Source organism: Chinchilla lanigera, unplaced genomic scaffold (genome assembly GCF_000276665.1).
Source record: "Chinchilla lanigera isolate Chin_1 unplaced genomic scaffold, ChiLan1.0 scaffold00037, whole genome shotgun sequence".
Classification (NCBI taxonomy): Eukaryota; Metazoa; Chordata; class Mammalia; order Rodentia; family Chinchillidae; genus Chinchilla; species Chinchilla lanigera.
The window spans coordinates 15,244,704-15,257,740 of NW_004955438.1; the positions used below are offsets into that span (position 1 = coordinate 15,244,704).

Consider the following 13,037-nt stretch of genomic DNA (forward strand, 5'->3'; position numbering starts at 1 on the left):
AGAAGAGGCAATGCATCCCCCCCCTTTTTTTTTTAATTTATTTTTTGGGGGTTTTTTTTTGAGACAGGGTCTCTCTATGCAGTTCAGGCTGAACTTGAGCTCACTTTGTAGCTCACCCTGGTCTTGAACTCGCAATGACCCTCCTGCCTCAGCCTTCCGAGTGCTGGGATTACACGCATGCACCACCACACCCGGCACTGCATCCCCTTTATCACTGGATGCAGGTGGCACATGAGGTTTCCGTCACATCCCAGGACTTGTAGGAATCAGCCAGAGGATCAACCTGCTGCTTAACCGTCAACCACTCACCATATTTGCTGGATAATTGAGAGGGCAAGGACAGGAGGATCTGCAAGGGTGTGGTCCACAGGTCTCGGTCTCTGGACAGTGCCAGCCTATTCCTGAGGCGGGGGCACTCACAGAGCTGCCCACATCCCAAACAGCTCCCACCACTCCCCGAATTCTCCCCAGGGGAACATCCCAAATCCACAGAACTCCCACCAAGGCTAAAAGGAAGGCCACTGGGATGGGAGGACTACCAACCACCTAGGCCTATGGGCAAATGTAACTCATCCTGGCCAGGGACAGGGTCCACCAGCAGTGACCCAAAACACAGAAGACCTGCCCTTTGCAGTTCACATCTCATTGCCCCGACTTGCTGAACATGGTGCTACAGGATTTCATGTTGGCCCCACTGGGTTTCTGTCTGGCTTTGGTCCAGTTTTGTTCTGTTTTGTTTGGGAGTTTTTTTGGTATTGTTTTGTTGGGTTTTTGTTTTTTTTTTTTTTGTCTTTTTGAGACAGGCTCTCACTATGCAGTTCAGGCTGGCCTTGAGCTTACTTTGCAGCCCAGGCTGGCCTCAAACTGGCAGCGATCCTCCTGCCTCAGCCTCCCAAGTATTGGGATTACAGGTATGAGTGACCACACCCAGCTAGTCCAGTTTGTTTCTATCCCCCTTGCTCCTACCTTTTGGAATTGGAAGGTTTATCCACTGTGGAAGGTTCTTCCACATTGGAAGATTTTAACTTTTTCTTGACTTTTGCAGAGGTTCACAGCTAAGAGTCTCCCTTAAATCACAGAGGAAACTGGATTTGGACACTTCAGCAGTGCCGAGAAACTGTCGGGACTTTGGCAACGCTTGGACATAGACTAAATGCATTTTGCATAAAGAGATGAGCATGAATCTTTTGGGCCCCAGGGGCAGAAAGTTATGGTTTATATCTGGATATAAACCTAAAGCTCTACATGATCATAAGCGGGACCTTTGGAAGGGGACTGGATTATAAAGACATTACAGTTGACAGATGGAAGAGCTGGGGTCTGGCTGAAGAAGATGGTCACGCTGGGTGTGGCCCACAAAGTTGTAGCTCCCTTCCCAGCTTCTCCCTGGACTCTCCCATGAGCTGCTTCTCCTCTCCCATGCTGCTCTGCCTGGGAGCCAGCCATCCAGGGACTGAAAACCTCCGCACACTGTAGGCCAAAATTAACCTTTCCTCCTTTATTTTTTTTTTGTTTTCTTTTTAAAATTTTATTTTAAAGAAAAAATAAACAAAAGGCCAATAAACACAAAAACGAAATGCCAAAGCAATAGCATAGGAGGGTAACGATGGTCAACACATTATGCATTGTTATCTTTAAATTAGTTTACTCACAGCCGGGCATGGTGGCACATGCCTGTAGTCCCAGCACTCCCAGCACTCAGGAGGCTGAGGCAGGAGGATCACTGAGAGTTTCAGACCAGCCTAGGCTACAAAGTGAGCTCAAGGCAGCCTCAACTGCATAGTGAGACCCTGTCTCAAAAAGACAGATAAACCAATCAATCAATCAGTTACTCAGTACAAGAGATCAGCATTTAATTGTCCAGACAATATTAGCAAAAACTTATCTTTTCAGTGAACTGAGAGAAATTAGCAGCATACCTACCTTAAGTATTTTTTACATATACATATATTTTTTTCTCCTCTTTTCCCATTTTTCTTTCCTTTTGAAGTTTCTTCCCATTTTACAATATCTGTTGTACATTCTGGATCACATTTACTCTTTCAGCTTCTCACACTAGGGAGACAATACAATGTTTACACGTTTGTGTCTGGTTTATTTCACTTATGAATATGGACTCAAGTTGCACCCATTTACCTATAAAAGTCTCCAGTTTATCCTTGTTGATGGCTAAGTAATACTCCAATGGCTGGTAACCTCTGTCTTCATTTACAAAGGAAAAGAACCTCTGTAGTGATCAACAGCACGGAGACTGGAGTCACTCACTCAGATTGACATCCAAGCCCAGGAAGCAGCAGCTATGAAACTCCAGGAAGGTCGTTTCCCTTCCCTGAGCCTCAGTTTCCACTGATGGACTGAGTGCTGCAAGGAATGCTGGGTTAGCAGGAAGCTGCAGCTCCATAAACAGGGGCTGTAACCTCCAGGGCTAAATGTTTCTGCACCGTTTAAACCACTCACACTGCAATGACTCTGTGGACGTGTGAATGTGCACTTTAGAAGCAGGATCCTGTGGCCGCTCTGCACTACACGGTCAGGTCAGCCCCGCTAAGTACAGGAACACATTCCTCACTGATCTACCAAGGCCAGGAGCAGGCTCTGGGCCTTTTACCCCACCGGAAGGCTTCAGCCCTCCTCAAAGCAGCAAGGGGACCTCCCCAAAACTTCCTTGAGCTTACAGCACAGCCTGGGCCCTGGCTCAGGGCCAAGGTGAAGAAAAGGTGCAAGGAGCTGAATTTCTTTCAGTTAGGATCTGCCGGGCGTGCAGGTGCACGCCTGTAATTCCAGCACTTAGGAGGCTGAGGCAGGATCATTGTGAATTTGAGGCTACAAAGTGAGCTCAAGGCCAGCGTGAACTTTATAGTGAGACCCTGTCTCAAACAAGACAAAAAAAAAAAGATACGTCCCAATGGTCACTTCCCAGGCCTGTTCTAGGGAGGCACACAGGCCCCTGAGAGGATGGCCAGCAAGCCTTCTCAAGGATCCCATAACAAGTGTTAGGACCTTTAAAACAACCTCAAAGCAAGCAAGTATTCGTGTCAGCTGGGCCGGTTTCAAATCTAAGCTGCCCCCACCACCCTTAGGCCTGACTGTATCATCCTTTGGAGCCTCTGCCCGCTTCTCTGGAAGACAGTGTGAGGGTGCGGGGTGAGGAGGAAATTCCACCAGAGAGAAGCCAGGAGACCCACATCACTTTATTCCTCATAAAGAAACCCTGAGCCCAGGGCTCCGAGCAGCACCCAGCCTTGCATGTGGAACAACATGTGAAAAGCAGCCTCATAAAAGCGGCCTTGCAGCTGAACGACCCCCAAGAAGGGCTCGCTCGCGCCCCTGGCCCCCTTGAATGGCTAGCATGGGGCAGGCACTCAGCAAGTACTTGTGGCAAGGGCATGTGATGGAATAAACAGAGTGCTTTTTAGAAGGAAGGTGCTAGACCCACCCTAGGTCCTTCCTAGGCAGAGAGGAGGCTGAGAACCACCTAGAACAAGTGCCCAGGGCGGAGCCCAGCCGCGGCTGCTGATGGAAACCAAGAGTGAGGCAGAAACAAAAGTGAAAGTGGCACAGAGCGTTCCCTCTACACCCCTGCAACCACCTGCCCCCCACCCCTCCTGGGAAGCAGTGAGCGCTGGTCACCACTCCCAGACGGGAGGAGTGCAGGAGACTGCCTGTCTGCCCTTGGCTGTAGCTCACACCCAACACACCGAGGACTCTGTGCCCAGCCTGGGTAGGGCAGAAGGGCAGGGATGCTGTCATTTATCAGACACCTGCCACGCTCACTAGCCCGGGGGGCAGCGGGGGGGGGGGGCTGCTACGCCCACTTCAAGCAGAAGAGCAGAGGCTGGGGAGGCATCATCATCTGCCAGTCATCTGCAGCCAGCTGGCCAAGGGCACAGCTCTGAACTCACTGCCATCTCAGCCAACTACCTCTCCCCTGGGCCCAAAACCTGAACACAGAGCATGCTCAGAGAAGAGCCCCTTGGTTTTCTTCTGAAACTGGTACCAAGCCAATGCTAGCTGCTTTTTACATTGAAGTTGGAGACCTGGCAGGTCAGAAACGGCCCAGTTTCAGCAGTCAACCAACCCTAGGATGAATCCAGCTCTGACACACCACTGCACCTCTCCCCGAGCCTCCCTGTTCTCACCAAGCAAATGGACACAGGTTAGCCTTCTGAGAGGTAAGTCTCCAATCTACAATTGCGCCTGCCCGGTGGAAGGTGCGTGATACCCTCTGAGATCTCATGTGAGCCTCTGACATGCGAGGGAGCAGAAGGGAAGCAAAGCACAGCCCCTGCAAGGAGCAGCAGCACCCACAGCCCAAAGTCCCGGTTCCGCAGCTTGGGCTCCCCAGACCGCAGGCAGACAGTGGCAGACGCGTTTGCAGAGTAAACTGCAAAGGAAAACACCTTGGGCTATGTTATCGCCTCTCCCAGCCCCAGCCTGATAATCAGCATCACATCTGGCCAGGCCGGTCCCCAGGAATGTCTCATGTGTAAAACTAGCTCCTCTCAGGCCTCCAGATTCACCTTTCAGTACACTGCAGAGCAAACCAGCAGCCAGAGGCAAGAAATCTTAAAAACTAGGGAGAAATGATTTCTCAAAATATAGCACCAGTACCAGAGCTGAGGCCCCTCCCAGCTCCCTCCCGCTGAGGGATGGACTCCAGAGACTCAGTGGGCTGCTAGTGCTAGACTACGTGTCCCACAGTGAGCCCCAGGGACAGAGACCTGCGAATCATTATTCCACAGCCAGGGGCTCTCAGGACAGGCGACACCCCTGGAAACCTTCGCCTCCAACATTCCCCGAGAAGCCCATGGCAAAGAGACCAGCTTAGCCCTGGGTCAGACTTGCTTAACTCCGTGCTTCCCAGGCCTGACAGTTGTGGGGTGAGGCCGAGTGACACACTTAGGAAATGACAGTTTCAGTTTCCCAGAAGAATCAGAAGGATACACAACAGGGAGATTCTCAGCCCGCTTCCCTGGAGAACCTTCATCTGCTGGAGAGCAGGCCCCAAGGGTGAGCGTCCTCACCGGTGCCCGCTGCCCGCTGCTGGGCAGACACTGTTGGTGTGTGGCAGACAAGTGACTGCCAAGGTGCATAAGCTTCAGCTGTGGCTCCCGCCCATCACCTTGGAGCACCTGAGACCTACCCGGAGCTCCAGACAAGGTTGGCGAACCTAGGGCCCTCTCACTCCCGGGGCGGCCCACAGCTGATTTCCCAAACACAAGGGCTGGACTGAGGCAGGCAGAGGGAGCGTGCGACCTCCTGTCCTCGCCCCCAGAACACAGCTGCAGCTCCTTCAGGTGGAAGGCTGCACCCACTACCAGGGAACAGGCTCTGGGCAGACACCCTGATGCCTCCTCCCACCGCCGTGTCTCCGACACCAACTACACTTATGCCCAGAACGGCTCCTGGAACCACGCACATAAGACACGGGACCAAGGTAACCATGCTGTGTGGCATCTAGGCAGGGGATGCTGCCCAGCCTATGGGCTTTTCAGCTCCTGGAGGGAGCTCTCAGCCCCTCTCAGTCCACGTGACCTCCTCAGAGAAGCCTTCGCTGACCAGAGTGACCCAGTCACACCTGCCACGCAGTGCTCTGGTTTGCAGGTTCCTGGCTCTAATTGCACCTTGCAGCAGGTTAAATGCTTCTGAGTGCAGCTTCATCTTTATCTTTCTCATCTCCCCGGGAGGGCAAGGCCCAGCCGCAGCAGAGGGCCACGAGGCCAGATGCTGGGATCTGCACAGTGCAGACGACAACGAAGGCCACCCCACCCTCCCTGACCTGGGAACCACCACCTTGCTCCCCTGGAGCTTCCCTCCTGGCCTCAATACTGTACTCAGAGTCACTGGGGCCTTTGGCTGAGCCGCAGGGACACAGAAAAAGCTTCTAAAACAAGAGGCAGTCCCCGGATGCCCTAACATGCTCTTTTGAGCGCCTAGATGCACTGTCCTAGTCACTGGAGTTTCAGCAATAAATAACACTGCCCAAAGACCACACTTTCTTTAAGGGGAGACAGACAATAAGCAAGACACTGTAGAAGTCAGAAGCCCAGCAGTCAGAATCACCAGGCATTACTGGAAATTCCAATGAGTGAAAAGGCGGGGGAGCTATCTTTGTGAAGGCCTTTGTCCTGACTCGGTATCCTGATTCACCCTACAGGGACAGCCGGCAGCTGCCATCAGGAGAGCCCCAGGACACCCCGACCAGTTAGCAGGGTGGGACAGCCAGCATTCATGGGACAGCGGAGGGGCTCCCTCCTGGAAGGAGCTCTCAAATCTCCACAGCCTGTGACAGATACACCTCACTAAACCCTAAAAGCAGGGTGGAGCTCTCAGGAACTATCAAGATCCCCAGCCTGGCACCATGACGGGCTCACAGAAGCCAGCCTGTGAGGCCCCTCTGGGGAGCACAGGCCACAAAGGCTGCTTTCTGAGGAGGCTTGGAGCAGGCACGACAAAGCCCCGGACGAGACTCAAACATCCCAACAGCAACAGTCCGCCTGCTCCCGTCAGCACCTTCTTCACAGCGCTGGAGGAAGGGCTTGTCTGCAAGGAGGCTTCGGTCCACAGCATGAGGGGAGCCCTCTGCCCTATCCCCACCTGGTCACCTTGGACCAGCCACTTCACCCTGCAGACCTGGGCTTCTCTATGGAGGTCTAACACCTGCCCCAAATCGAGGCCACACACCCCAAGCCAGGTCTCCAAGGACCAGGGAGATGAAAAACAGGCTGGGCCCAACTCATCCATGTTTTTGATGGTGGCTCTGCCAGTGAGGGAGGGAGGTACACACATCCCTTTTACTTTCTAAAATGAATCTTACTTTTAAACAAGAAGTATTATGACCTCCCTCAAAAGCTTGCTGCATTCAAAAGAGAGTGGGAAGGGCCGGGCGTGGTAGCACATACCTGTAATCCCAGCACTTGGGAGGCTGAGGCAGGAGGATCGCCACAAGTTCGAAGCCAGCCTGAACTACATAGTGAGTTTGAGGCCAGCCTGAACTACATAGCGAGATGCTGTCTCAAAAGACAAACAACAAAAGATGACTGGGAACAGAATCTTATGTTCAACTGTCATTCAACTGTCCAGGAACTGTACTCACCAAGCACTTCACTAGGTTTTTGCAGAATGCCCCAAACCTGCTAAGCCAGGTGGAAGAAATAACCAGTGGAGGCAGGGTAGCCTGGTGGTTAGGACCAGAGGCCCAGCTCTGCCAAGCCAGAGGGCCGAACCCCATCTGGTATCTGCATAATGTCCAATCGGCCCCTAATAGTATGAACTCCTTGACTCACTCTCACAAGAGAAATTCAAGTGCAGAGTTCCATTTCTCACCTTGTACCTGTCCATATGCTATGCCCCCCACCATTCACTGCGACCAGGGCTAAAACAGTAAAATCCAGATCAGCTGTTTGGGAGCAATTTCAGGCTTGAATGAAAAGCTTAAATGCCTGTGCTCTTTGACCCAGCACTCACTCCTCCAGGGATGTACACCTACAGAAGGGGACAGGGTACTAACTACCAAGCTGTCTCGACCAGCAAAAGCCAACCCCAGGGGAAGAAAAAGGCCCTGTCCTTTTAAGAGCTGTACCATGCTACCATATTTTTTTTAAAAAAAAGACCTTTTCTAAAGGGAACCATGATGCAGAATTTCTCCAAGACACACTATCCTCTGCAACAAACAAGCACATAGCAGCACAGCTGGAGAGAGGCCCGCACCCAAGGGTGCCCTGGGCTGGCATAAGCACCACCCACGCAGAAAGCCAGCCAGCAACAGTCCCCTGAGGAGCTGCAAACTCAAGACAGGAAGGGGACAGGCTGACTTCTCACTGCATGCTTTGAGCCCTCCGAATATTTTTTAACACATTCATGTATGAAATATTCATAGAGAAAGAGAAAACAAGAAATGTTGGCTAATAATAGTAATATGATTACTGACAGACACACAGCATTTTCAGGAAATCCAGCATAAACTCTTTTCAGTCTCCAAGCTTAAAAAAAAGGAGAGTATCACCTTGCACTCACAGAATTTTCTCTGCTGCCCCACCCACAAAATAGGTGAGGAGGGCAGTGAGCCTCTGGGGAGGCTGTGAGATTGAGATTCAGGCCAAGTGTTAAAGGCAAACAGAGCCACCGGGCAGGCTGGGTCCCTCCTTGGTGGAGCCCACAGACCCGAAGTTCAAGTCCACAAACGCCACAGAGCAGCAAGAGGAGCAGCCAGCACGCATCACAGACCTCAGGGCTGCACGCCAATGCCAAATCCAAGAGCACTAATGCCAAAGAGGCATCACGTGGGTGGTCAGCCACACAACCAGGCCAGAGGCCAGGGCAGTCTCACCAAAGACAACCTGTGTCCAGACGATGCTGGTGCCCACTACTGCTTGGTTAGGGATATTCCCTAGGTGCTACTGGGGATACCTGCGTATGTCAGGACTCCACCCCCACACCTCCGAGATGGTGGCAAATCCGGCCACTAAGCAAATGAAAAAAAAAAAAACCAACCCAGACAGTGGAACGGCATCACTTAATCCTAGAAAAGATCTCCTTCCTCCCCCTGCAGAATCTCACCGACAAACTGCAGCCCAGAATACTAAGCCATTCCAGCTGAAAGCAACCTCGAGATGGCCTATTTTAAAGAAAGAAACGGGGGTGGGCATGGGGCTGCCGGGAGAGTGCTTGCCCGGCATGCGTGAGACTCTGAGTTTGATCCCCAACACTGCACCAAAAATAAAAAAGGAAAAAATGCAGGGCCTGAGGGGAACGGCAGTCCCAGCAACACCCCAGTTTACTGTGAAACACCAAACTCCTCGCCCTGTGAGGGTAAGGATGCCCCCCCCCATCCACTGCATCCCAACCCACTAACACCAGGCCGGGGCTCCAGAAGGAGCTCAGTAAACAGGAGCATCAACAAACTCCTCCCTTCTGGGAACTGTATAAACAGGTCCCGGGTGGGAAAGGACACAGTGTAACTTGGTCCAAGATGGCTCTATGACCACATTTCCCCCACATGTTTCTCAAAGACAGGAACCTCCCACACATTCTTCTGCCTACAGCCTGCAGGAAGCCCCTGCCTCACCTGGCCAGGAAAAGACACTTCACAAACACCAGGCTGAGCCGGGCGTGGTGGTGGTGGTGTGGGCCTGTAATCCCAGCACAGAGGTGGGAGGATCAATAAGAGTTCGAGTCCAGCCTGGGCTACACAGTGAGTACAAGGCCAGCCTGAACTACACGTCGAGATGTTCCTCGGAAAACCAAAAAACAAGCAAACAAAACACGAGGCTGCATTCTCAAGAGGACCTAAGCTCAGGGAAATCCTCCAAGTGGCCATGCAAGGCCCTTACACTTCTTGAGCCTCGGTTTTTCCCATCCCTTCATCCCTGGCTGCTGGAAGAATGAGAGAAGATGAAGCACCTCATTAAAAGTCAGTTACAATTACAGCACAGACGGACAATGTGCACCCACATTTTATACCAAAGGGCTTCATAAAGCCAGGTGCCTCTTACACCACCTTCGGCAACACAGGTCCAGCTGCAGAAAGGGGTGGGAAGGACAGAAGCTGGCAGTGGGAGGCACAGAAAAGAGGAACAAAGGTGGCCTGGGCCAACCAGAGTTACCCAGTGGGTGCTGCAGGGAACTGACAAATACAAAGCATCTTAAAATCACCAGTATTCTCAACCCCTATCCTTACGTCTCCACTTCCCCTCTGAGCTCTTCTGGACATTCTGTAAAAGCTACAAAGAGAAGGTATGAGAGAGCCCCAAAGTTTCCCTCAGGTAAGGGACAGAGAAGAGGTGGGAGGGGTAAAGGAACTCAACTTGTGTCTCCACAGAGAGGGGAAGACACAGAAGAGGAAAAGGAGCAAACAGTACCACCAGAATCTAGCTGATTCAAAGCCCCCTCTGCTGGAAGGACAGAGGCCCTGTCCTATTAGTGCACCTGTCGGAAAGGGTGGCCCTGTACCTGTGTAAAGTGGGCGGGGCGCTTCCCAGGACTTAGCCACCTCCTGACCCATAGGCACTGCCCGCCTCGTAGAACAGGACATTACACTTGCTGACGGCTCAACTCGGCCTTGCTAGGAAAGTGTCGCTGGGGACAAGACAGCAGTGGCAGAAGCCCTGGGAAGACAATGAGGGCTCCTTCTGTCACAGGCGCCTGGACGGAGAGCACATGGGGCTCCTTGTAGAAGGTGCAGGAGAACAGAAGTATGGAGCCTACCCCCTGACACCACTTCCCTACCTGTACAACAAGGGCTGGGCAAAATGATCTCTTCCTGTCTAGATAAGGTGTTTTTGGTTTTGGTTTTAGTTTTGATTTTTTTGGTTTTTGGTTGTGTTGTTTTGTTTTGCTTTGTTTTTGAGGCAGGGTCTTGCTACATGAAGCTCAAGGTGGCCTCAAACGCGTGGTAATCCTCCTGCCTCAGCTTCCCAAGTGCTGGGAATACAGACACGTGCCACCATGCCTGGCTCTAGATAAGGTTTTTACATTTTTAAGGCATGACATTCAACTGAACAACTCATCCCGGTCCACCAACCACCAACACCGCCCTGCACATTCAGAGCAGAGCTCCAAGTCGTCTCCAACACGCCTGGGCTTTGTCACTGGGATATTCACAGACAATTCATCATCAACCAATACTGCACCCCGGACCCTGAATGTCTAACACATGACAATGTCCATCCACATGTCTCTTGGTCCACTAAAACCTCAAGGGTGTTGACACCAAAAAAAAAAACCAGCAAAAGGCCCAGGTCACCATGTTAACAGTTGGAGCATTTTGCAGCCGGTATATAAACATGGCCACCAGAGGGCACTGCCCTGGAAATAATAACGAAGCAACAGAAAAACTCTTCGGTGTTTTCTTTTCCTTCTTAAGCTTGAGTAACAAAACATCTAAGCTTCACTAATGAAAACATAAAGTGGGATTCCTGGGGTTGTAGAACAGCCCAAGGCCTTCTGCCTTCTCTGTGAAGTCAGTATTTGGACAAAGGAAGGCAACTAGACCTTGAATTAACCCTCCCAGAGAAACTGTCTCCACTCTAATTTCCCCCAGAATGGTTACCATCGTGGGGTGTCCTGAAGCTCCCATCTCTTTAAAGGTAGGGTGCCAACAAGATGGGGAAGGGGACCTGCAGGTCCACCAGGAGGGCCCCAGGCTGTCCGGACTGTCTTCTCCAGCCTGCTACCCACCCAGCGAAACACATCCACCCAGACAGACACAGAAAGACACAAGCACAGACAGCTACCAGTAGATAGGGTCCAAGGAAAGATTAACTGGGATTTCCCAAGTCTTGTAAGACGACAGGGGGAGCTCCAGCGCCCCACATCAGAACTGGACTTCAACAACAGCCAAAGGAGCGTCTCCGAATTTCTCCAGTGTCCAGGGCACCCTGTCCTCTGCGTGTGAATCTGCGGTGCAGGGTTCAAGGGTCCTTTCCTAACGTTCCCAAAGCCCTAGGCCCCATTTTCAAAGCTGTGGCTGTGAGTACCTCCTGATTGCCGCAGGTGTCCCCAGGTTACTCTGCACGCCCTGCAGACCACGAAGAGCCTGCTCTCTCCTAGAGAAGCCTAACTGCAGGAGGGAGCCAAACGCACCCCAGAACCAGGCGCTCCTGTGGACAAGACTCGTCCCTCTGGCTGCAGAGAGAGGACTATGCGTGGGACTCCAACACGGCTCAGGAACACCAGGCCCTTGGGGCAGCTGTGAGGGGCGCTGAGGCGCTGCCAGGCCTGCCTGCATGTGCCAACTCAGTCCCTCGCCTCTTGTGCCAGGAGATAAGGAGACCCAGCCAGACGATGCTACGAGATGTTTGGGGACCCACCGGGGATGAAAATGCAAGTTGGGCCCATTTTCAAAAGCCAAATCCGCTAAGTGGAGTCACTGCGTAACAAAAGGTTTCCACCTGGAGTGTGGAAGCGCTCAGGGAGGCAGATTCCACCAGGCAAAGGGGACTTAAGTAACAGCTTCTAGGGGCAAAGCCACAGTCACAGAGCAAGGCAAGGCATACTTGAACCAACACTTGGCACGTCTGTAATTTATTAAAAATGTGATCTATTAAGCCCCAGTCTCCACCACAGAGCTCCAGCACGGAAGGGGTACCCAGCCTAGACGGCTGGAAGGCCATTCTACCCCACACGCCCTTACCCAGCACCTTCTAGGCACCAGCTACCCCAAGCCCTGGGACCCCAGGTAGGGCATTCCCACCCCTCTGCTGAAGTGCTTCCCTTCTCAGACACGTGGCCCAGAATCACCACCCTGGCCAATTTACAAGGCTGCCGGAGGCTCTAATGAGACAGCAAATCACCAGACACAAGCCAAGTGTTGCTGCTCGCTTCAGCTGGGCTCAACTGGGTGATATGCAATGACAGCGCCGGGAGCCAAGCACACGCGGGGCACACAGTAGGTGGTGGACAGACGCTGGTGCCCTTCTCCACTAAGGGGAAGGAGACTGAGGAAGAAACACGCCGGTCCAAAAGTACGTTTAAGTCCCCGGTGACAGCGTGGACTCCCCGATTCTCCAGCTCCCTTCGCCAACCTCCAGCAGAGTTCCCACCTCGCCCCGGCCGGCTGGGGGCCGCCGGGCCGGGTCACAGTGCACCTGAGAGCCCCGGTCTGAGCCCATCGCCCCTGCTGGCCATCGCTTCCCTCGGACACTGCCCCCAGCCCCACGGCCACGGGGCTCCTCGGACCCAGCCTCCCCGCGCGCCGCTCCTTCCCGTTTTGCTCTCGTGTCCCCGGCGGCCGCTGAGGCTGAGCCGGGCTCAGGCCGGGGGTGGGGGGGGTCCCCGGGCGCCGAAGCGTCCCTCCTTACCTGCACAGCTCGGCGAAGGCCTGGAAATTGAGCTTCTTGATTTTCTTCTCGCTCAGCCAGTAGCCGACTCTCTTCCCTTTCAGAAAGGTCTGCATCTTCCTCCTCGGGCGGGGAGCCTGGGTCCGGAGGAAATCGCCCAGAGGCCGAGACTGGGGCCAGCGCGCGCCGCGAGCGTGCGGGCACCTCCTCCCAGCGGCGGGGACGCGGAACGCGCTCGGGCGCGCAGCCCTGCGGGGC

The 13,037-nt window shown here is 53.1% G+C and overlaps 1 protein-coding gene across 2 annotated transcripts in view; it reads right to left on the minus strand.

Moving 5' to 3' along the window:
* Itpk1 (inositol-tetrakisphosphate 1-kinase) overlaps positions 1–13,027 on the minus strand; it is a 149,739-nt gene extending 136,712 nt beyond the window's left edge. The window contains exon 1 of one of the 2 annotated variants that reach the window (XM_013517236.1): positions 12,801–13,027. In XM_013517236.1, coding sequence (XP_013372690.1) covers positions 12,801–12,895 — 95 coding nt within the window. In that variant the 5' untranslated portion in view covers positions 12,896–13,027. The remainder of the gene's footprint in view (positions 1–12,800) is intronic. The other variant, XM_005390340.2, reaches the window with a different exon arrangement.
* Between the last annotated feature and the right edge of the window lie 10 nt (positions 13,028–13,037).